The following is a 25,568-nucleotide window of genomic DNA, read 5'->3' on the forward strand; positions in this document are numbered from 1 at the left end:
TTTTAAAGTAATTTGGCGGGTGGGGGTGGGGTGGTGGGAACCAGCCTAATAGGGCTGAGGATTGGGCAGTTGGTATACAACTAAGATGCAGTTTCTAGTGAGACTGTGAGGAAGAACAGGCAGATGATAGGGCAAAATTGCAGTCAGTGGAATGAGCTGAAGTGTAACGGGACCAAACTTGAAAAGGGTGATTAATACAGGACTGAAGGTGCTAAATTTGAATGCATGCAGTCAGTATGCTGTTGTGGGTATTGCTGAATTGTGGCTGAGAGAAGATCATAATTAGGAGTTTAACATCCAAGGATCCACATTGTATGAAAAGGATAGGCAGGTAGGTTGAGGGTGTAGGATGTCTCGGGTGGTAAAAAAAATGAAATCAAATCCCTTGAAAGAAGTGAAATAGGATCCTTAAGGGCAGAGTTAAGAAACTGCAAGCGTAAAAAGACCCTGATGGGAGTTATAGACAGGCTTCTGAACAGTAGCCAGGATGTAGGATATAAATAACAATGGTAGTTATAAAAGGCATGTAATAAGGACAAGTCATGAGCAATTTCAAACTGCAGGTAGATTGGGAAAATCAGGTTGGTCCCAAAAGCGGGAATTTGTAGAATGCCTTTTTAGAGCAGCTTGTGGTTGAGCCAATTAGGGGAAAGGCAATTCTGGATTGAGTGTTGTGTAATGAACTAGATTAGATAAGTGAGCTTAAGATAAAGGAACCTTTAGGAGGCAGTGAAGCTAAAATCAAATGTATCAGTACTACAGTAGAGTAAAGGGAATTAGAGAGAAATGAGAAAGAAGCTGGCCAAAGTTGATTGGAAGGGGAAACTAGCAGAGATGAAGGCAGAACAACAATGGCCGGAGTTTCTGGGAGCAATTCAGAAGGTACAGGATAGATACATCCCAAAGATGAAGAAGTACTCTAAAGGGAGGATGAGGCAACTTGGCTGACAAGGGAAGTCAAAGGCAGTATAAAAGCAAAAGAGTGAGCATATAATAGAGCAAAAATTAGTGGTAAGTTAGAGGATTGGGAAGCTTTTAAAAACCAACAGAAGCCAACTAAAAAAGCATAAAGGGAAAAAAAGATGAAATGTAAAGGTAACCTAGCCAATAATATACAAACATACAAAGAGATTTTACTATAAAAAGTAAAAGAGAAAAAGAGAGATGAAAGTGGTTATCTGACCACTGGAAAATGACACTGGAGAGGTAGTAATGGTCATGCACTTTGGTATAAGGAAAAATGCGTAGACTATTTTCTCAATGGGGAGAAAATTCTAAATTCAGAGGTGCAAAGGGCCTTAGAAGACCCTGTGCAGGACTCCCTAAAGGTTAACTTGAAGGTTGAGTTGATAGTAAGGAAGGCAAATGCAACGTTAACATTCATTTCGAGAGGACTAGAGTACAAAAGCAACAATGTAATGCTGAGGCCACACTTGGAGTATCGTGAGCAGTTTTGGTCCCCTTATGTAAGAAAAGATATGCTGGCATAGGAGAGGATCCAGATAAGGTTCATGAGAACGATACCAGGAATGAAAGGGTTAACATATAAGGAGCGTTTGATGGCTCTGGGCCTCTACTCACTGGTGTTTAGAAGAACGATGAGGGATTTTTTTGAAACCTATTGAATACTGAAAGGCCTAGATAGAGTGGTTGTGGAGATGATGCCCACCGAAGTGGGGTAAATCTAGGGCCAGGGGGCACAGCCTCAGAAAGAAGAACACTGATTTAAAACAGCGATGAGGAAATATTTCTTTTGCAAGAGGGTGATGAATCCATGGAGTTTATTGCCACAGACAGCTGTGCAGGCCAAGTCCATGGGTATATTTAAGGCAGATTAGTCAGGGTGTCAAAGGTTACAAGGTGAAGGCAGGGAGATGGTGTTGAGATGATTAATGAATCAGCCATGATGGAATAGCAGAGCAGGCTTGATGGGCCAAATGGCCTAATTCTGCTCCTCTGTCTTATCGTCTCTGAAGCTGTGAGGCAGCAATACTGCTTGCCATATCACTGTGCCACAATATGTATTCCCCTTCTTTTGTGTGCTTTGATAAGCAGGTGCCCCTCTCGGATTACTGCACAGCAAGATATCAGCAGTTGTCCTGAATATGCTGCCGTGCTGTCTGCAGTCAGGGATAATTGCTTTAGACTAATGATATGATTTTGCAAGAAGGATCTGATTCCATCCTGCACTGAAAGTAAGGATATTTAATGTACTAAAAAAAAAATGCAAGGTTTCAAAACTAGTACCAATTAAGTTTAGGCCACTGGAAGTTGATAAATCTGAAACAAGTGCAGTTGATACACTTCCTGCTTATTGAAGATGCTACATTTTAAAGGTCAATGAAATTCTAATCAAAAGCACCTCATTAATGTCTTATAATTAAGTTAATTGCAGTTACCTGTCTGCCCACGCTAACGAAAGTCACAACAACTGGGAGCAGGTTACTCATATATATCCAAACCCACCTGCAAAAGGTTGGAGAGCAAGCCCCATGGAAGGAGGGTGAACGTGTGCCTGTACACATTGGGGGATTGATAGTGGAGAGTCAGTTGCTTTAAGTTGCTGGCTGTTAACATATTGGATAACCTGTCCTGGGCCCATCACATTGATGCAATCAAAAGGAAAGCATACCGGTGCCTTAGGTTTTGGAGGTTGGGCTTGGGCTTCTCACCAAACTCGCTAACTAACTTCTACAGATGTACTGTTGGAGGTACCCTGACTGATTGCATCATGATCTGCGTGGATAATCTGAATGCACGGTGACACAAGAAGCTACAGGCAGGACTCAGCCCAGTACATCATGGGCAAATCCCTCCCGAGCATCGGTAGTGTATACAAGAGGCACTGCCTCAAGAAGGCAATGTCCATCAGCAAAGAAGCTGCAGAAAGTCGTGGACCCTGCTGTGACATCACACACAAGGCAGGTATGCATTTTAACAGATACAAAGCATTTAACCATGCAGGCCGTGACATCTTTTCGCAGCTACCATTGGGCAGGAGGTACGGAAGCCTGAAGTCCACCCTACCACGTTCAAGAACTACTAATTCCCTCCAGTTCCTGAACTGCAAACATTACAGTTGAGCCACACAGTGACCACTTTGATTACCTTGCATTAAAATAACTTTGTCTTTTTTGTTCTAATTATGTAGAAATTGTGTGTAATTTATGTTTAATGTATGTTTTCTTGTGAGTACTGCTTATCTGATGCTCTGTGCCTGTGTTGCTACTATAAGTAAGTTTTTCATCATACCCATGCACACATATACTTGTGCACATGACAATAAACTTCACATTATAACTTTGGAGTTGCGATAAGGTCTGTAATTCAAAATTCTATTTTAGCTACCCCAAACGTGAGTTTACCTCAAGTTTATCTGGTCCATTTCCGACACCTCCCTCCCCTTTCTAGATCTTTCTGTCTCTATCTCTGGAGACAGCTTATCTACTGACGTCTACTATAAGCCTACTGACTCTCACAGCTATCTGGACTATTCCTCTTCTCAACCTGTCTCTTGCAAAAATGCCATCCCTTCTCGCAATTCCTCCGTCTCCGCCGCATCTGCTCTCAGGACGAGGCTTTTCATTCCAGGACGAGGGAGATGTCCTCCTTTTTTAAAGAAAGGGGCTTCCCTTCCTCCACCATCAACTCTGCTCTCAAACGCATCTCTCCCATTTCACGCACATCTGCTCTCACCCCATCCTCCCGCCATCCCATTAGGAATAGGGTTCCCCTGGTCCTCACCTACCACCCCACCAGCCTCCGGGTCCAACATATTATTCTCCGTAACCTCCGCCACCTCCAACGGGATCCCACCACTAAGCACATCTTTCCCTCCCCCCCCCACTTTCCACAGGGATCGCTCCCTATGCGACTCCCTTGTTCATTCGTTCCCCCCCATCCCTCCCCACTGATCTCCCTCCTGGCACTTATCCTTGTAAGCGGAACAAGTGCTACACATGCCCTTACACTTCCTTCTTTACCACCATTCAGAGCCCCAGACAGTCCTTCCAGGTGAGGCAACACTTCACCTGTGAGTCGGCTGGGGTGATATACTGCATCCGGTGCTCCTGATGTGGCCTTCTATATATTGGCGAGACCCGACGCAGACTGGAAGATCGTTTTGCTGAACACCTACGCTCTGTCCACCAGAGAAAGCAGGATCTCCCAGTGGCCACACATTTTAATTCCACATCCCATTCCCATTCTGATATGTCTATCCACGGCCTCCTTTACTGTAAAGATGAAGCCACACTCAGGTTGGAGGAACACCACCTTATATTCCGTCTGGGTAACCTCCAACCTGATGGCATGACTTCTCTAACTTCCGCTAATGCCCCACCTCCCCCTTGTACCCCATCTGTTATTTATTTATATACACACATTCTTTCTCCCTGGGCCTCCTGTCCCATGATCCTCTCATATCCCTTTTGCCAATCAACTGTCCAGCTCTTGGCTCCATCCCTCCCCCTCCTGTCTTCTCCTATCATTTTGGATCTCCCCTTCCCCCTCCCCCTCCCAAATCTCTTACCAGCTCTTCCTTCAGTTAGTCCTGACGAAGGGTCTCGGCCTGAAACGTCGACTGTACCTCTTCCTAGAGATGCTGCCTGGCCTGCTGCGTTCACCAGCCACTTTGATGTGTGTTAGCTACGCCAACTTGCCTGCTTTCTAGATAGAATGACAAATCATGCAATGCACTCAGCCACATCATCAGTGATGTAACCCAGGGTCAGAGGGTGCTTTGGGTCTTTCAACATCAGACACCATCACCCAGGCAATGCATCTGGGGCTGATCAGGCTCTGACTTGTGTCTGAGTAGCACTCTGCCAAGATTCACTCCTGATCTACAGCCATCTCCAGGCTCGCTCTGCTACCCCTCTGGTGTTCCTGATGGCTTAAGGTAGTAATCAGAATCAGAATCATTATCACTAGCATGTGATGTGAAATTTGTTAACTCAGCAGCAGCAGTTCAATGCAATACATAATATAAAAGATAAAAATCAAAATAGAATAATAACAATAAATAAATAAATTACAGTATACATATACTGAATAGATTAAAAATCGTGCAAAAAACAGAATATATATTAAAAAAGTGAGCTAGTGTCCAAGGGTTCAATGTCCATTTAGGAATCAGATGGCAGAGGGGAAGAAGGGGTTCCTGAGTGTGTGCCTTCAGGCTTCTGTACCTCCTACCTGATGGTAACAATGAGAAAAGGGCATGCCCTGGGTGCTGGAGGTCCTTAATAATGGATGCTGCCTTTCTGAGACATCGCTCCTTGAAGATGTCCTGGGTACTTTGTGGGCTAGTACCCAAGATGGAGCTGACTAAATTTACAACCCTCTGCAGCTTCTTTCATAATTGTATATTGGGAAGAGAGATATGTGCATCTAACATCTTGTTTTTCATGCACACATACATGTTAATCAGAAACAGTTTTCCATTTAACCCTGTAAAGTTATGCCTACTACCATTTAAAGGTAACTTTTGGAATGCTACCTGCAATTGAAAAGGTCTTTCACAAACAAGAGAAAATCTGCAGATGCTGGAAATTCAAGCAACACACACAAAATGCTGGAGGAACTCAGCAGGCCAGACAGCATCTATTGAAAAGAGTACAGTTGACGTTTCTGGCTGAGACACTTTGGCAGGCCTGGTCTTTCACAAGCTGTCTTGAGGGTATAACTTGTGACTGTGATGAATTCTTGTTCATAGGCATAACGAGTAGCTACTTTAATTGCATTGGTATTTATATTAAGTGTCTTGCTACTTGTTGAGTCTCTGTACCTGTAACTACAGGGAAGACACAATGGATAGGTTAAACCCTTTGTATCTGTTAAAATGCACATCTGCTGTGTTTGTGAGTTCATCTCATATTTTCAATACATTTTGAACAGACTATGATTTGCACACTTCCTAGATTTTAAAAGTAAGGGCAAAAATTATTTGTCAGCAGACCGAACTGAAACCCAAAGAAATTACTTTCAATAGATCATAACTGGAAAGCAGCACAAACAATTTGTAACTCTGTCTTCTGCTTTCTATTTAAAAAATGAAACATAATTAGAATTAACCCATATCAGTTCCAGCAAAGAAGTCAAGAGCACTACAAGGAGACTGATAATCCACATGCCAACTACAATAAGCCTTCCAGCTCAACAATCATCTTCGATCAGTGTATATTGTTCCAATCTATCATTGCTATTTGCTCTGTAATTGAATTGAGTGGAGTGCACTTCTCACACAGGTTAAGCAACAGTTCAGAGTATAGAAACAATTTATATTCACACCTTTGATATATTGAATAATCCTTATCCTAACCTCTCTTGCCTGAAAGGAGAGACTTGCAGGTCGGACCACAAAATGCCCACACCAATATTAGCTTAGAAAACATAATGAGTTTAATCTATTTAAGTACTCACGTCATAACGAGTGTTTCATCCCCTGGTTCACTCAAGAGTCCATCTACAAAGACCGAAGTGCTGGTAAAATTGTGTGTTGTCCAAGTATATCCTTCATCTACACTGAATCTGGATGTAAAATATGCAGTATTTCATTATTCTCATCATAGTTAGGGCAATTGTTACTGTAAAGGAGAAACAACATGATCCCAGCCAACTCAGCAGTTACTCCTGATCGGAATCTGCAAAATTATAATCAATATCTTCTTTATCTGTCAGGCAAATATTTTCTAAAATTTTAGATATTAGTCCAGGTGACTCGATTGGATTTGCTTCCAAGAATTAGAGCATTTACAGCTGCAACTGGCACCATCTGTTGACAGCTGAAGGTGCTGCTGAGCCTCCGGTTTTGATTCAGATTAACTCTACAGTGATTGTCCATCACTGGAGTACAGGGGTAACCATGTGGCAAGAAACACCAGAAGGAACTTCTTCACTCAGAGGGTAATGGGAGTGTGCAATGAGCTGCCATCGCAATTTCAATTTCAATGTTTAAGACAAGTTTGGGTAGGTCATACCTGGATGGGAGGGAAATGGAAGGCTATGGTCCAGGTGCAAGTCAATGGGACTAGGCAGTTTAAATGGTTCAGCACAGACTAGACGGACCGAAGATCCCGTTTCCGTGCTGACAAGAGATCCAATTGTCCTTTATTGGTGAAGTGCACAGGCAGGGGACTCAATTAAATAAGGAAACAGCTGAAAATTGTTACTGATGTTAATCACCCAGGAAGAAGGATATATTTAAAAAATGTGCACCAAAAGTTAAGTTTCAGCCAGTTGTAAAATCATATCAATATCCCACCACCACAACCAAAACTCAGCACCCATTCATTTCCAGGCCATTCCACCTTCCCTCGCTACTTCAGAATACCTTCCAAATCCAAGACAGGCCAACCCCCACTTCCTTCTCACACTTTCCTCCTTGTGACATGTGTTCACTAACTGACTTTCCGAATGTTCCAGAGACTGTGGTCCTTCCACTGCCTCACTCAGACTGAGGTCCTTCCCACTCAACCCAGGTGCTACCGAAGTAAATTTAAGTCACAATAAAGACAGGTTTTGCAAATGATACATTAAAATTATTAACTGTTAATAATTTTTGAATTACCAGTGAAATTCCTTACTTTAGTATCTTTAGGGGGATTGAGGTGTCCTTGATGGCGACAATAACACCACCATGATCGAGGTACAGAATGTGATGTTCTTCCTCAAATACCTAAAAGAAATACCGACAGTGAATCTATAAAACATTGAGATTATCACTGAGACTCACATCATTTACCTTCCAAACTCTGAAACAATAAACAAGTTCAGCATTATTTTAAAAATAATTGAAGTACTAGATAACAAGTGCAACTCTGATTTAATTCAAAACTTGAAAAGATCTGTGCAATGAACTAAAAAGCTCTCAGGCTTAAGTGGAAATGTACTTCCATATTCTTCACTCCACATTCCACTCACCAACAGAGTGAATAGAGAATTTTGAACAGAAAATGCTGGAAACACATCGCAGGTATAGTGAATCTTGTAAAAAAGAAACAGAATTAATGTTTCAATTCAAAGACCCTTTCAAGATTTGGGATGAAATTTCTGACAAAGATTCTTTAAACTGCAACATTCACCTTGTTCTGTTTTATTTCGGATTTCCAGCATCTGTGTTTTTTAGATCAATCGAAATGCAACATAGCTTGGCACTATAATTTTGCAAATCTCCCTGTGTACTTCCTGAAAGTGAATTTGATTCACCTAATTTTTTCATCTAGTGTCAAAGTGCTCTGTTAGGAATCAGACAAGATGAGATCACAGCTTGGGGAATTCCACTTATACTACTAATCCAGACTAAAGCCATCAGTTTACCAGATAATGGATTGTAGTATGATTGAATTCAGCATACTGCACAAACAAGTCAATGTGAGTTAAATGCTAATTGTTCATTGACAGAAAATGGAAAATGCAAAGATGATGAGAATAAAACTGGATGTGGGTGTGATCCATAAAAAAAATAAATTCTGCTTTCAACTAAATGACAGCAGTTGTTACTGACAACTGAAGAACACTTTCAAACTCATCTTAAAGCCAGTTATTGCTTTTTTCATCCTTTAATTAATAGGAAAATTCAAAAAATGAACTCAAGAAGCAAACAAATCACATTCATATTTGTCATTATGAATGTAAGATATGTTAAAATACTATCTTCAGTACTAACTAAAAACATTTACTAGTGCTCTGATTTATGTTAACAATAGCTAATTCATGAATGGACAGCCTGTGATTTAACCACTATGCAATCAGTTTCCTTTAGCATATGAAATGTGAGCAAGGTTGTTGTTGGGGCATGAATTCTGCCTGCTGGCCGGATCATCTGTTTCCCTAGGCAATGAACCCTGCACCTGGTATTCCCAGATGGTCTTATGTTCAGATTCTGATTCCATTTAGCTGGCTACTCACACAGACCAATTGGCTCCCTCGCATCACTGATTTAAATGCTGTTTACAATTCCGTTAGGGCCAACATCTTCATTTGTTTTTCTGTCTTAAGATGTTATAAAAGTAGAACATTACAGCAAAGTACAGGCCCTTCAGCCCTTGATACTGTGCTGACCTTTTAGCCTACTCCAAAATCAATCTAACCCTTCCCTCCCGCATAACTTTCCATTTTTCTATAATCCACATGCTAAAATTTCCTTAAATGCCTATAATGTACCTGCCTCTACAACCTGGCAGGGCATTCCATGCGCCCACCAGTCTGTGTGAAGAACGTTCCTATATTTTCCTCAAATCACCAGAAAATGATGCCCCCTCGTATAAGCTATTTCTGCCTTGGGGAACAGTCAGTCTCTGGCTGTCCATTTGATCTATGTCATTTATCATCTTGTACACCTCTATCAAGTCACCTCTCATCCTCTCCTCTCCAAAGAGAAAAACCAAGCCCTAGCTCACTCAACCTATCTGTAGTAAGACATGACCTCTAGTCCGGGCATCATCCTGGTAAAGTAAAATAACGTATGGTATACACATGGTGAAATTTGAAAAAATATTCAGAATTACAGTATCGCTGGAAATCTCTCGTCAAATAAAAATAATACCGAAGGATTAGTTAAAAAATTGTAATAAGATCCATAGCAGCCAAGCATAAAGGCTTTGTAGGATAGCTTGAAAAATGATTTTTAATATTACAATAGAGCTGAAAATGTCTTCTCAAATAAAAATAACAGTGAAGATTCACTTCTATACATTGCATCAAATATTATAATACCCAACCATAAGGGCACTGCAGGATAGCTTTAAGAGTTTTGTGATTATTTTCACAGTAGTTTTTGAATATTATTTTCTTCTGTGAAGCCATTAGCCATTAGCCAAACCATCAGGTGACTTCTCAAATTTAAAAAGAGCAGAGTAAATCATCAACACAAGAAAGTCTGCAGATGCTGGAAATCCAAATCAACACACACAAAATGCTGGAGGAACTCAGCAGTTCAGGCAGCATCTATGGAAATGAATAAACAGTCGATGTTTTGGCCGAGACCCTTCATCAGGACTGGAAAGGAAAGGGGAAAGACGACAGAATAAAAAGGTGGGGGGAGGGAAAGGAGGCGAGCTGGAAGGTGACTGGTGAAGCCAGGTGGGTGGGAAAGATCAAGGGCTGGAGAAGAAAGAATTTTATAGGAGAGGGGTGGACAATAGGAGAAAGGGACAGAGGAGGGGCATCGGGGGAATTGACAGACAAGTGAGAAGAGGTAAAAGGCCAGAGTGGGGAATAGAGGAAGAGGGGAGAGGGAGAATTTTTTTTCTATCAGAAGGAGAAATCAATAATCATGCTATCAGGTTGGAGGCTACCCAGAAAGAATATAAGGTGTTGCTCCTCCACCCTGAGGGTGGCCTCATCTTGGCACAAGAGGAGGTCATGGACTAACATGTCAGAATGGTAATGGGGATAGGAGTTAATGTGTTTGGCCACTTGGAAGATCTGCTTTTGGCAGTAGGAGTGGAGGTGGTCAAATGTAATGAAGGATGGAGCAGAAGAGTTCTTTTTTGGTAGTGTCACTACTGAAGCATTCAGGAGCAAAAGACTAGGCTATCCTCAACCTAACCCTTTGCAGAAAAAAGTTTAATTTCCCTTTTTCATCTGCCAATTAGTCCAGCGCTTTTTGATATCCCCAAGATAGTTAGTGCTTAATGCTTAGCTGGTTGCTTCATGAGTCACATACACAAGGTTGCTACTTTATTAGGTAGAGGAAGTATCTAATAGAGTAGCCACTGAATGGATGTACATGGTTTCCTGCCACTGTAGCCCATCCACTTCAATGTGTTGTGTGTTCAGAGATGCTCTTCTGTGCACCACTGTTGTAACGTGTGGTTATATGAGTTACTGTCGCCTTCCCATCAGCTTGAAACAGTCTGGCCTTTGTGCTCTGCCTCTCTCATTAACAAGGCTCACTGGAAGTTTTTTTTTGTTTTTCACACCATACTCTGTAAACTCTAGATGCCATTGTGCGTGAAAATCCCAGGAGATCAGCAGTTTCTAAGATATTTAAACTACCCCGTCTGGCACCAACAGTCATTCCATGGTCGTCATTCTAAGTCACGCAGGTCATACGTCTTCTCCATTCTAATGTTTGATCTGAACGACAAATTAACTTCTTGACTACGTCAGCATGTTTTTATGCATTACGTGATAAACTGGCCACTGGGTGTTTATGGCTGTTATTTGTAAGGAAAGAATGGATCTCCAAGCAGATTAAGGTTTAAGGATAAAATTATTCTAAATTATAAAAGTTACAGGAGTATAAATCTCAGAAAAAATTGAAACATACTCCTTTCAAACTAGTGCTCATGGGGATTATGTCACCCTCCTTACAGTGAAACCCAACAGAGGTTGGAATGAGAACTGCACAACATATATGCACACAATGACCAACATATCAACCACAGAAACAGACCTGTTCAAACTGTTGTGCAAAGCACTTAGTTAGTTTACTTGCCTGCCTCCACGTATTGCCACAGTCAGAGGTTATGTACATATCTTCCTTATATTCAACCAGCTGGGCACCCAAGTTTCCTAAGACACAAGAAGTCGTTCTTTTATACAACGTAATGAATAAAAAGTCATAAGCTGATGTGTGCATATTGCTTATTATGAACATACATTGGAAAGGAGGGTTACTTTCAGCATCTTTTCCCAGTAGCAGCTGCAGTGTGCATTTTCATGAAACATCATTAAAGAATTCTCACATTATATTCATGTGTTGCATTTAAAAAGGCAGAAGGTGCAAATGGAGGATGAAAGAGAATCTTGATTTTGAGAAAATGCCGCAGATTGAGTGGATTAGATACCTCACACGATCCAATATAAATCCACAAAGACAAATGAATCTTCCCATTGGCTGTAAGAATTATGTAAAGAGTGTGAATTGTCTTAACCAATTCCGCTGGACAAGGCTTATAACACAAGTATGTCTGTTCTGATGCAGCAACTGGCAGCTTATTGCCCAAGCCACTATATGCCTTATGAAAGAACAAAATCATGTAACGCTAGTCTGTACCTCCTCCAACAGAGTTGGACAGAGGTGCAGAGAGGCTTTACTTCTGGTGTATTCGATAAGGCTGAAAATGAAGGTGATAAATTTCCAGGACTTTTCTCAGTACATCCTTTGTAACGACCATGGAAAGCCCATTTAAAGGGCTTCTCAATCTTCACTGGAACTGAAGAAATGCAGCAAGTGAGCTGGAGAAAATTCACATGTAAACTGTCCATAAATCTCAACAAATGTGGTGAAATTGATAAAGGAAGCAGGGATTCTTAGAAGACAATAGCACTGTTGATGATTACATACCTTGCATGTCTGTAAAAAGCCATGTAATTAACGGGAGTAAATGGTTAAACATAAACGAAGGTGGCCTGTCCTGGGATTGGAGGTCTGTCTGTGTCTACAAGCGAGTGGGTCAGTGGGGGGCTGCCTTGCTGTTGTTATTTTGTTTTGTTGCTGTTGCTTGCATTGTTCTGCTGAACATTGTGGGCTTGCTATGTGTGGTGACAGACGTAGGCTACCCTCAGCATTGGGGCAGCACGGTAGCACTATGGTTAGCACACCACTTTACAGTACCAGCAACTGGGGTTCAATTTCCCGCCGTTGTCCGTAAGGAGTTTGTACATTCTCTCGGTGACTGCGCAGGTTTCCTCAGGGTGATCCGGTTTCCTCCCAGAGTTCAAAAATGTACTGGTTCTAAGGTTAATTGGTCATTGTAAATTGTCCCGTGATTAGGCTAGGATTGAATCGGGGTGGATGGAAGAGCTGGATAGGGGCTATTCTACACTACCACCCAATAAATAAATAAATATCTTTGGGTTTGTGATGGCGTCCTGAATTACCCCTATGAACTGTGCTTTTGAAAAGAGAGAGAGAGAGAGAGAGAGAGAGAGAGAGAGAGAGTGTGTTGTGGAACACAGACACCTTGTTAAAAAGAGAGAGGAAGAAAGAGAGAGAGAGGCGAAGACTGCTCACAGTTTGTTTACACTTTTACAAGGACACTGGCAGCTTCCAAGTTCTTACAGAGAGAGAAGGGAGGAGCCGCTTGATGGACAGTTGGTATCAGTATGGTGAGATAAATAGGAGGTCAGCTGTTAGACCTAGAGACACGTGGTTTTGGACACTAAATGAGCTTTGTCGTGCCCATAGAAAAGGTGGGTTTTGGAGGATCGATCAGTGGCTCTCGCAGTGTGAAAAGGGTGTGATCGGTGGGGAGTTATTCATGTGTCCAACCCTTGCCTAGGTTGATAATTCCATCACAGAAGAACGGTGCCCTCTGTTGTGGTCACAGTTGGTGACCTTTAAAGGATTTTGGAAGACAACGGGAAGATCGACGGCGTCAGCTCACCTGAAGACTCAAATCTCTCCCTCTCTCTCTCTCTCCATCACTACTCGACTAAATATCATGAACTGAACTGAACTTTACTCATCATCGTAAGACTATTTACCCCTAGACTTGAAGAAGCTTGGTTTTCATATATTTCCACACTTAAATATATAATCGTTGCTAACCTGTTTGATATATCTGCATTTATGTTACTGTATTGCATAGTTACTAATAGCTAATATTAGTTAATTAGTTAATATTAGTTAGTTACTAATAGCTAACATTAGTTAATAGCAATACTGGACTCCAAAGTGTTTTCTATTTCTGCTGGTTCTTTAACCCGTTACGGGGTACGTGACAGGTTGCACTGGTTGTTAACACATTTCCAGGTATCTGAATTTCTTATCTTCATATATTCAAAACATCAATGTACATAATATGGTACAATACTGATTGGGCTGTTTAATGCTGTCAAAATACTCATTGTTATACCCAAGCACTATGGAAGGTTAATTGTTTCTTTTAAAAGAGACGTCAACTTGTTGCATGAAAGAACAATAATGAAAAAAGGACGATCCCAGCAGACATTCAATCCTCTCTGCACAATGATGAGTATGGATATTGAACCAGAATTTGATGATGTAAACAATGTGATCTACAAAAGGCGCTGGTGGTAGACCTGAGGAGAGCTAAGGTACCGGTGACCCCTGTTTCCATCCAGGGGGTCAGTGTGGACATGGTGGAGGATTACAAATACCTGGGGATACGAATTGACAATAAACTGGACTGGTCTCAGAACACTGAGGCTGTCTACAAGAAGGGTCAGAGCCGTCTCTATTTCCTGAGGAGACTGAGGTCCTTTAACAGCTGCCGGACGATGCTGAGGACATTCTATGAGTCTGTGGTGGCCAGTGCTATCATGTTTGCTGTTGTGTGCTGGGGCAGCAGGCTGAGGGTAGCAGACGTCAACAGAATCAACAAACTCATTTGTAAGGCCAGTGATGTTGTGGGGATGGAACTGGACTCTCTCACGGTGGTGCCTGAAAAGAGGATGCTGTCTAAGTTGCATGCCATCTTGGACAATGTCTCCCATCCACTACATAATGTACTGGTTGGGCACAGGAGTACATTCAGCCAGAGATTCATTCCACCGAGATGCAACACAGAGCGTCATAGGAAGTCATTCCTGCCTGTGGCCATCAATCTTTACAACTCCTCCCTGGGAGGGTCAGAGACCCTAAGCCAATAGGCTGGTCCTGGACTTACTTCGTAATTTACTGGCATAATTTACATATTACTATTTAACTATTCATGGTTCTATTACTATTTATTATTTATGGTGCAACTGTAACGAAAACAAATTTCCCCCAGAATCAATAAAGTATGACTATGACTAAATGGAATGGGGTTGGGGGGGGGCGTGGTAAAACACAACAGCTTTCAAAGAGAAATTAAACAAAGTAAAAATAATGAAATAAACTATTAAAAATTCACAAAAACCAATTCACAACTTAAAAAAGTGAGATTTCACAATTTATTTCTTACTACGTTTCGGGTGGTTTGATTAGCAGTCTATATATCATTAAAAGAGCACTTACTCCTGTTAATTATACAGCTTAATTTCCCCCACAAAGTTTAGTAGCAATTTACTATGTAAATACAACAATTTCATAAATTAATTGTGGGGTGATTAAGCTGCTTTCTTGAAGCTAACATTAATGTGGTACAAAGCATCCAAACACGTAGGGTGATGAGCAATTCACAGGGGGTCCCAATTCCTTGCAACAAAGTTGTGGGATAATGACAGTAAGCTTTATTGCCTCGAGGTTGGACTTCGAGCATTTTTGATACATTAAACTGGCGATGAGTAGAGTGCTAACACCAAATTAAAAGTCACAAAAAACAAAGATAATTGCATTATTGAATCATCCTTACTTCAAGAAGTATTTATTTTTCTCCCTGAAAAAGGTAGAAAGCTGATCTGCTTTCTAGACAGGCAAATTTTCACATTATTCATCTTCTAATTTATAGGAAGTGGGTCAGTAATTTTGAAGGAAACTCTCAATGTAGTCCGAGGGTTGGCATGGAGTGACAGCTTCTGGGTGTTAAGAACATAAGAAATAGGAGCAGGGCATCTGGCCTGTTGAGCCTGCTCCACCATTCAATAAGATCATGGCTGATCTGACCATGGACTCATCTCCACCTACCTGCATTTTCCCCATAACCCTCAATTCTCCTACTATGCAAAAATCTATCCAATTTTGTCTTAAATATATTTACTGATGTAGCCTCCACTTCTTTATTGGGCAGAGAATTCCATAGATTTACCACTCTCTGGGAAAACCAGTTCCTCCTCATCTCCATCCTACATTTGCTCCCCTGAATCTTGAAGCTATGCCCTCTAGCTCTAGTCTTACCTACCAGTGGAAACAACATTCCTGCCTCTATCTTATCTATCCTTTTCATAATTTTATATGTTTCTATACAATCGCCTCTCATCCTTCTGAATTCCAGTGAGTACGGTCCCTGGAGACTCAATTTCTCCTCATAGTTGAACCCCCTCATCACTGGAATCAACCTGGTGAACCTCCTCTACACCGCCTCCAAAGCTAGTATATCCTTCTTCAAGTAAGGAGACCAGATCTGCATGCAATAGTCCAGGTGTGGCCTCATCAGTACCCTGTACATTTGCAGTATAACCTCCTGCTCTTAAATTCAATCCCTCTAGCAATGATGACTAACATTCTATTTGCCTTCTTGATAGCCTGCTGCACCTGCAAATCAACCTTTTGTGATTCATGCATAGGCATTCACAAGTACTTCTGCACAGCAGCATAGTGCAATCTTTTACCATTTAAATAATAACCTGCTCTTTTATTTTTCCTTCAAAAATGGATGACCTCACATTTACCAACATTGTACTCCATCTGCCAGACCCTTGCCCACTCACTTAACCTATCTATATCTCTCTGCAGACTCTGCGTATCCTCTGCACAATTTGCTTTTCCACTCAATTTCGTATCATCAGCAAACTTAGATACACTACATTCTGTCCCCTCTTGCAGATCGTTAATGTATATCGTGAACAGTTGCGGGCCCAGCACTGACCCTTGCGGGACACCGCTCACCATTGATTGTCACTCAGAGAAGCACCCATGTTCCCAACTCTCTGCTTTCTTTTAGTTAACCAATCCTCTATCCATGCGAATACATCACCCACTCTATGTAACCTTATGTTATGGCGAGCCTTTTATGGGGTGAGCACCTTCTGGAACTCCAAGTCCATCTGTTCCCTTCCATCCACTGCGCTTGTAAGAACTTCAGTAAGTGTGTCAAACAGGACACACCTTTTCTTTCCAGATGCCAAGCTATTTCTTCTTTAATGAGAGCTTCAAACATTTTCCCAACTACAGATGTTAAACTAACAGGCCTATAGTTAGCCGCCATTTGCCTACATCATTTTTTTCAACAGTGGCATGACATTCACTGTCTTCCAATTTGCTGGGACCTGCCCAGAGTCCAGAGAATTTTGATAAATCAGCACCAAAGCCTCTACTATAACCTCTGCCATTTCTTTCAGTACCCTGGGATGCATTTCATCAAGACCAGGGAACTTATCTATCTGCAGGCCCACAAGTCTGTTCAGCATTACTTCTTTAGTGATAGCTATTGTATCGATGTCCTCACCTCCCATCGCATCCAAATCATCTCTCTTCGGCATGTTAGATGTGTCCTCCACCATGAAGACCGGCACAAAATAATCATTCAAAGCCTCAGCCATTTCCTCATTACCCAATATTAATTCCCCTTCCTCGTCCTCTAAGGGACCTATCTTCACTTTAGCCATCCTTTTCCCCTTTATACAATTATAAAATCTTTTACTATCCATCTTTATATTTTGTACTAGGTTATTTTCATTATATACCGATCCTTTCTTTACTGCTCACTTAGTGGTTCTTTGTTGTTTTTTAAAGTTTTCCCAGTCTTCCAGTTTCCCACTACTCTTGGTGACTTTGTATGCATGAACTTTTAGTTTAATGCCTTCTTTTATTTCCTTAGGTGTCCATGGCTGGCTTTTTGGAAGTCTCCACTGTTCCTCAACTATTCCACCATTTAGCCTGTGTTCCCAGTCTATCCTATCCAACTCCTCCCTCATCCCATTGTAGTCTCCCTTGTTTAGGCATAATACACTGTGCTTAGATTGAACTACTGCACCCTCCATTTGTATGAGAAACTTAGTCATACTGTGATCACTCTTTCCAAGAGGATCCCTAACTAGAAGATCACTAATTCTACCTGTCTCATTGAACAGGACCAGATGGCATGTTCCCTTGTAGGTTCAGTAACATACTGTTCAAGAAAGCTATCACATATATGAAGTCCTCTTCAAGACCACCTCAACCAATTTGATTCACCCAATCTATGTCTCCCATGATGACTGCTGTTCCATTCATACATGCCTGTGTCACTGTAATGTTATTATTCGGTGGCCGATAGACAACTCCCACCAGTGATTTTTTTTCCCCTTTACTATTCCTAATCTCTACCCAGACAGATTCATCATTCTGCTCCTTAGATCTTAGATCATCTTTCACTATTGCCCAGATCTCATCTTTAATTAAGAATGCTACCCCACCTTCTTTACCTTCCTGCCTATCCTTCTGTATTGTCTGATTATCTTTGGATATTTAATTCCCAGGAAGAACACTTTTCCCTAGTTAGTAGAGCAAGCCATCTGTGTCTTATGGCCATAGACAGTCACTAACCCTTGGTGGGTGGTAACACTGTGACACAGGCAATAGTTTCGATCTGTAACTGAGATTTACAGATGGTTGTTAGTGCCAGATTTTCTGTGATGAAAAATACAGATGTTTTATTTCAAGATTCAAGATCATTTAATATCATTTCCAGTCATTTAGATAGGTGTAAAGGAGAACAAAATAATTGTCACTCCAGATCCAATATAGCAAAAAAACCATAATAAAGAACACAATAATAAAAAAACACACAATATATACATAGAATACATACATAGGTTGATTGTATGTCCATAAAGTGACGCTAGGCACAGGAGTGTCTGTACGTAAGGTGATGAACAGGAAATGATAAAGTATTAAAGTGAGGAAGGCTTTCAAAGCTTGCAGAGGGATCTGGACGAACTGGAAAAATGGGTCAGAAAATGGCAGATAGAATTTAATGCAGACAAGTGTGAGGTGTTGCGTTTTGGAAGGACAAATCAAGGTAGGACATACACAGCAAATGGTAGGGCACTGAGGAGTGCGGAGGAACAAAGAGATCTGGGAGTTCAGATACATAATTCCCTGAAAGTGGCGTCACAGGTAGACAGGGTTGTAAAGAAGGCTTTTGGCATCCTGGCATTCATAAATCAAAGTATTGAGTATAGGAGTTGGGATGTTATGTGGAGGTTGTATAAGATATTGGTGAAGCCAAATTTGGAGTATTGAGTACAGTTCTGGTCATCTATCTATAGGAAGGATATCAGTAACATTGAAAGAGTGCAGAGAAGATTTACTAGGATGTTGCCGGGTCTTCAGGAGTTGAGTTACAGGGAAAGACTGAACAAGTTAGGACTTTATTCCTTGGAGCGTGGAAGAATGAAGGGAGATTTGATAGAGGTTTACAAAATAATGAGGGGTATAGACAGAGTAAATGTGAATAGGCTCTTTCCACTTAGATTAGGAAAGATAAACACGAGAGGACATGGCTTTAGGGTGAAAGGGGAACATTAGGGGGAACTTCTTCACTCGGAGAGTGGTGGGAGTGTGGAACGAGCTGCCATCTGATGTGGTAAATGCGGGCTTACTCTTAAGTTTTAAGAATAAATTGGATAGGTACATGGATGGGAGAGATCTGGAGGGTTATGGACTGGATGCAGGTCAATGGGACTGGCGGAATAAAGTTTTGGTACAAAGTAGAAGGGCCGAATGGCCTGTTTTCTGTGCTGTAGGGCTCTATGGTTCTATGGTGGTGCTGGGGGGTGTGGTGGGATGTTAGCGGGTGGAGGTGTTGAACAGCTTTACCGTTTGGGGAAGGTAACTGTTTTAGAGTCTGATGGTCCTGGTGCGGATGCCACGTAGCCTCCTCCCCGATGGAGTGGGACAAACAGTGGGTGGGATTCTTCAAGATGTTACAGCCCAGCTCTGCCTGATTTTACCCTTGCCTGTTTTGCCACAAAGGGACTGTGATAGGAGATTCGATAGTAAGGGATGAAGATAGGCATTTCTGTGACTATCACAAAGTGACTGCGATCGGAGATTCGATAGTAAGGAATGAAGATAGGCATTTCTGGACCAAAGTAGAGACTTCATGTTGGTGCTTTGTCTCCCTGGTGCAGGATATCTTGTAGAATGTACAGGATATTTTGAGAGGAGAGTTATTGGGCCAGAGGTAGGAAGACTGACAAGGTTCTGCAAAGGGAGTTCAGAGAGTTAGGTGCTAAACTAAAGGGCAGGATCTCCAAGATTGTGATCTCACAAGTGCTACCTGTTCCACATGCTAATGAGGCCAGAACTAGTGCAACTCATGGCTTAGGAGTTGGTGTGGGAAGGAGGGCATCAGATTTCTGGATCATTCGGCCTTCTTCTAGGAAAGGTGGGACTATACAGAACAAATGGTTTTCACCTGAACTGCAGGGGGACTAATATCCTCACGGGAAGGCTTCCTAATTCTGCACAGGGGTGCGGCGGGGTTAAACTAGAGTTGCAGGGGGATGGGAACCAGAGCACTAGAAGGTAGAGGAGAGGCTGTGGAGACAGATAATATTAAGACCTCGGACAAAGTCAGGAAGCAAAAGGTTGAGCATAGTGCAAATATTGCCCTGAGCTAGGTATGCTTCAATGCAAGAAGCATTATAGGAAAGGCAGGTGAGCTCAACACCTGGAATTATGACATTATAGCCATTAGTGAGGCTTGGTTGCAGCAGGGGAAGGACTGGCAGCTCAGTATTCCGGGGTTCTATTTCTTTACACGTGACCTAGTGGGAGGGATTGAAGGAGGAGGGGTGGCATTACTAGTCAAGGAAAATGTCCCAGCAGTGCCCAGTCAGGACAGATGGGAGAACTAGTCCAGTGAGGCATTATGGGTGGAATTGAGCAATAAGAAAGGTATGACCATGTTAATGGGGCTATATTACAGATGATCCAACAGTCCAAAAGAATTAGAGGAACAAATTTGTAGGGAAATCGCAGACTGTTGCAAGATTGTTATAGTAGGCGATTTTAACTTTCCACATATTAAGTGGCACTCCCATACAGTAAAAGAACTAGATGGTATAGAGTTTGTCAAAAATGTTCAGGAAAGTTTTCTTACTCAGTATGTAGAAGACCCAACGAGAGAATTAGGGAATGAGACAGGGTAGGTGACAGAAGTTTGTGTAGGGGAACACTTTGCATCTAGTGATCATAACGTCAAGAGTTTCAAGTATATACGCAAAAAGAAAGGTTTGGTCCGTGGGTAGGGATTCTAAATTGGAGAAAAGCCATTTTTGATGGTATCAGAAAAAATCTGGTAACTGCATTGGGATAGGCTGTTTTCTGGCAAAGGCGTACTTGGTAAGTAGGAGACCTTCAAAAGTGAACTCTTGAGAGTATAAAGCTTGTATGTGGCTGTCAGAATAACAGGTTTTGGGAACCTTGGTTTTCAAGAGATATTGAAGCCCTGGTTAAAAAGAAAAAGGAGGTGCATAGCAGATATAGGCAGGTAGGAAAAAATGAGGGATGCACGGAGTATAAGAAATGCAAGCAAAGGCATGAGATTGCCCTAGCAGACAAGGTGAAGGAGAATCTCAAGGGACTCTATTTACGAGCAGAAGGATTGCAAGGGACAATCCTCTTGCCCTTGAAAATCGGAATGGTAATCCACGCTTGGAGCCAAAAGAGTTGGGGGGGAGACCTTAAATGGATTTTTTGCATCTGTATTTACTCAGGAGACGGACACAGAATCTGTAGGAGTGGGACCAAACGGCATCAACTTCATGATTCTATGCACATTACAGAGAAGGAGGTGTTTGCTGTCTTGAGGCAAGTGAGGCTGGATAAATCCCCAGGGCCAGACCAGGTGTTCCCTCAGATCATGCAGGAGACAAGTGTAGAAGTTTCTGGGGCCCTAGCAGAGATATTTAAATCACCCTTAGTGACAGGTGAAGTGCTAGAAGATTGGAGGATAGCGAATGTTGTTCTGCTGTTTAAGAGAAGCTCTAAACATAAACCAGAGAATTATAGGCTGGTGAGCCTGACATCAGTAGTGGGAAAGTTATTGAAAGGTATTCTAAAGGACTAGATTTATGAGTATTTGGATGGACATGAACTGATTAAGGATAGTCAACGTGGCTTCGTTTGTAAAATCTGCAGATTTTGGAAATCCAAGCAACATGTGAACAAGTAATGTCAACTAGCAGGAAGTTGTTCAGTAAAACTAGATTTTCAGTCTGACCACCTGTGTGTGATTGGAGGGTATATGGAATAGAGGCTTTATTTTCCCCAGTTTGCATCGCTTCGCGTGTGGTAGGCCACGTCTGAACAATTTTACAGTTTTCTGAGTAAATTACCAGGGAAGTTGATGAAGGCAAGGTAGTGGATCTTGTCTACATGGACTTTATCAAGGCATTTAACAAGGCCCCACGTAGGGGGTTGGTCAAGAAGGTTCAATTACTCGGCATTCAAGATGAGGTAGCAAACTGGATGAGACGTCAGTTCTGTGGGAGAAGACAGAGAGTGGGAGTAGATGGTTGCCTCTCTGACTGGAAGCCTGTGACTAGTGGAGTGTTGCAGGGATTGGTGCTGGTCCATTGTCATTTGTCATCTATATCAACAATCTGGATGATAATGTGGTAAACTGGATTAGCAAGTCTGCAATGACACCAAGATTGGGGATGTAGTGGATAGTGAGGAGGACTATTATGGCTTGCAGAGAGATCTGGACTACCTTGAAAGATGGATGAAAAATGGCAGGTGGAACTTGATGCAGACAAGTGCAAGGTTTTGCACTTCGGTAGGACCAACCAGGGTAGGTCTTACACAGTGAATGACAGGGCACTGAGGAGTGTGGTAGAACAAAGAGATCTGAGAATACAAATGCATAACTCATGGAACATGCGTCATAGGTTGATAGGGTCACAAAGAAAGTTTTTGACACATAGGCCTTCATAAATCAAAGTATGAGTACAGAGGAGATGTTATGTTGAAGTTGTTTAAGACATTGGTGAGATCTAATTTGGAATATTGTGTGCAGGTTTTGGTCACCTACCTTGAGGACAGATGTAAATAAGATTGAAAGAGTACAGAGAAAATTTACAAGAATACTGCTGGATCTGGAGGACCGGAGTTATATGGAAAGATTGAACAGGTTAGGACTTTAATTCTTTGGAACGTAAAAGATTGAGAGGAGATTTGATAGAGGTATAGAGAATTATGAGGGGTCTAGATAGGTTAAATGCAAGCAGGCTTTTTCCACTGAGGTTGGATGGGATTACAACTAGAGGTCATGAATTAGGGGTGAAAGGTGAAAAGTTTAAGGGGGACATGTGGGGAAACATTTTCACTCAGAGGGTCATGAGGGTATGGAATAGGCTGCCAGTGCAAGCTCAATTTCAATATTTAAGAGAGTTTGGATAGGTACATGGATGAAAATGTGGATTAGAATGTTTGTGGATGGCACGAAGATTGGTGGAATTGTGGACAGTGTAAAGGACTATGAAAGAATACAATGGAATATAGATCAGTTACAGATAATGGGCAGGGAAGTGTGAAGTGTAGCACTACGGGAGGTCAAATGCAATGAGAGAGCAGACGTTTTATAGTACATCCTGCACAAGCATTGAAGTATAGAAGGATCTAGGGTCCAAGTTCATAGTTCACCTAAAGTAGCTACGCAAGTGGGTAAGGTGGTAAAGAAGGCATGTAGCGTGTTTGCCTTCATTGGAAGCAGTGTTGAGTAGAAGAGTAAGTAATTCATGCTGCAGCTATACAAAACTTCAGTCAGTCCGCTCTTGGAATATTGCGCCATTACAGGAAGGATGTGGAGACTGTGGAGAGGGTGTTGAACAGCTACCTGGATTAGATACTGAGCTCTGAGGAAACATTACTATTTGCCAAAACATTACTATTTGCTCTAGAACGGTGGGGGCTCATGGGAAACCTGACAGAGGTTTATTTACATTGTGAGAGGCACAGACAAGGTAGACAGACAGAATACAAATGTCAAATACCAGTGGACGTGTGTTAAAAGTTAAAAGGAGAAGTTTAACAGTGATGTAAGGGGCAAGATTTTATTTATGCAGAAGTCTGGAATAGGTTAACCACAGGTAGTATTGGAAGCAGGCAGTTTGTTAGAGTAGAAGAGGCTTTCAGATAGACACACGAATAGAGAGGGGATAAGGATGATACACAGGAGGACATTTAGTATAAATTGGCATCAAGTTCAGCACAACATTGTGGGCCGAATGGCCTATTCAGTGCTGTACTGTTCCATGTAATAAATACAGCAACAAATGCAAAACAGAATGGTGCAAAGATATAGTGTGGCAACTAGCACTGCACGTAATACCCCGTGTGGCCGAATCTAACTCGTAATAGCCCGTGTGGCCGAATCTAACACGTAATAGCCCGTGTGGCCGAATCTAACTCGTAATAGCCCGTGTGGCCGAATCTAACACGTAATACCCCGTGTGGACTAGCACTGCACGTAATAGCCCGTGTGGCCGAATCTAACTCGTAATAGCCCATGTGGCCGAATCTAACACGTAATAGCCTGTGTGGCCAAATCTAACACATAATACCTCGTGTGGACTAGCACTGCACGTAATAGCCCGTGTGGCCGCATCTAACTCGTAATACCCCGTGTGGCCGAATCTAACACGTAATAGCCCGTGTGGCCGAATCTAACTCGTAATACCCCGTGTGGCCTAATCTAACACGTAATACCCCGTGTGGCCAAATCTAACTCGTAATACCCCGTGTGGCCGAATCTAACACATAATAGCCCGTGTGGCCGAATCTAACACGTAATACCCCGTGTGGCCGAATCTAACTCGTAATACCCCGTGTGGACTAATCTAACTCGTAATACCCCGTGTGGACTAATCTAACTCGTAATAGCCCGTGTGGACTAGCACTACACGTAATACCCCGTGTGGCCGAATCTAACTCGTAATAGCCCGTGTGGCCGAATCTAACTCGTAATACCCCGTGTGGACTAATCTAACTCGTAATAGCCCGTGTGGACTAGCACTACACGTAATACCCCGTGTGGCCGAATCTAACTCGTAATAGCCCGTGTGGCCGAATCTAACACGTAATACCCCGTGTGGCCGAATCTAACTCATAATACCCCGTGTGGACTAGCACTGCACGTAATACCCCGTGTGGCCGAATCTAACTCGTAATAGCCCGTGTGGACTAGCACTGCACGTAATACCCCGTGTGGCCTAATCTAACACATAATACCCCGTGTGGCCGAATCTAACTCGTAATAGCCCATGTGGCCGAATCTAACTCGTAATAGCCCGTGTGGCCGAATCTAACACGTAATACCCCGTGTGGCTGAATCTAACACGTAATACCCCATGTGGCCGAATCTAACTCGTAATACTCCGTGTGGCCGAATCTAACACGTAATACCCCGTGTGGACGAGTCTAACACGTAATACCCCGTGTGGCCGAATCTAACTCGTAATACCCCGTGTGGCTGAATCTAACTCGTAATAGCCCGTGTGGCCGAATCTAACACGTAATACCCCGTGTGGCCTAATCTAACACGTAATACCCCGCGTGGCCGAATCTAACTCGTAATACCCCGTGTGGCCTAATCTAACTCGTAATACCCCGTGTGGTCGAATCTAACTCGTAATACCCCGTGTGGCCTAATCTAACACGTAATACCCCGTGTGGCCTAATCTAACACGTAATACCCCGTGTGGCCGAATCTAACTCGTAATACCCCGTGTGGACTAATCTAACTCGTAATACCCCGTGTGGCCGAATCTAACACATAATACCCTGTGTGGACTAGCACTGCACGTAATACTCCATGTGGACTAGCACTGCGCGTAATACCCCGTGTGGACTAGCACTGCACGTAATACTCCATGTGGACTAGCACTGCACGTAATACCCCGTGTGGACTAGCACTGCACGTAATACCCCGTGTGGCCTAATCTAACTGCAGCATAACGTCTCAACTTTTATATTCTGTGCCCTGACAAACACAACTTCACCACCCAATCAATCCATGGTT

The 25,568-nt window shown here is 42.3% G+C and overlaps 1 protein-coding gene across 3 annotated transcripts in view; it reads right to left on the minus strand.

Annotated features, from left to right (window-relative positions):
- Nucleotides 1–25,568, minus strand: part of sorcs2 (sortilin-related VPS10 domain containing receptor 2) — a 729,701-nt gene that overhangs the window by 126,157 nt on the left and 577,976 nt on the right. For all 3 annotated transcript variants that reach the window (XM_072255908.1, XM_072255907.1, XM_072255909.1), the window contains exons 12-14: nucleotides 11,444–11,520; nucleotides 7,587–7,678; nucleotides 6,424–6,531 (exon numbers count right to left, since the gene is read on the minus strand). In XM_072255908.1, coding sequence (XP_072112009.1) covers nucleotides 6,424–6,531; nucleotides 7,587–7,678; nucleotides 11,444–11,520 — 277 coding nt within the window. The remainder of the gene's footprint in view (nucleotides 1–6,423; nucleotides 6,532–7,586; nucleotides 7,679–11,443; nucleotides 11,521–25,568) is intronic.

This window comes from Mobula birostris, chromosome 4, assembly GCF_030028105.1.
Source record: "Mobula birostris isolate sMobBir1 chromosome 4, sMobBir1.hap1, whole genome shotgun sequence".
Classification (NCBI taxonomy): domain Eukaryota; kingdom Metazoa; phylum Chordata; class Chondrichthyes; order Myliobatiformes; family Myliobatidae; genus Mobula; species Mobula birostris.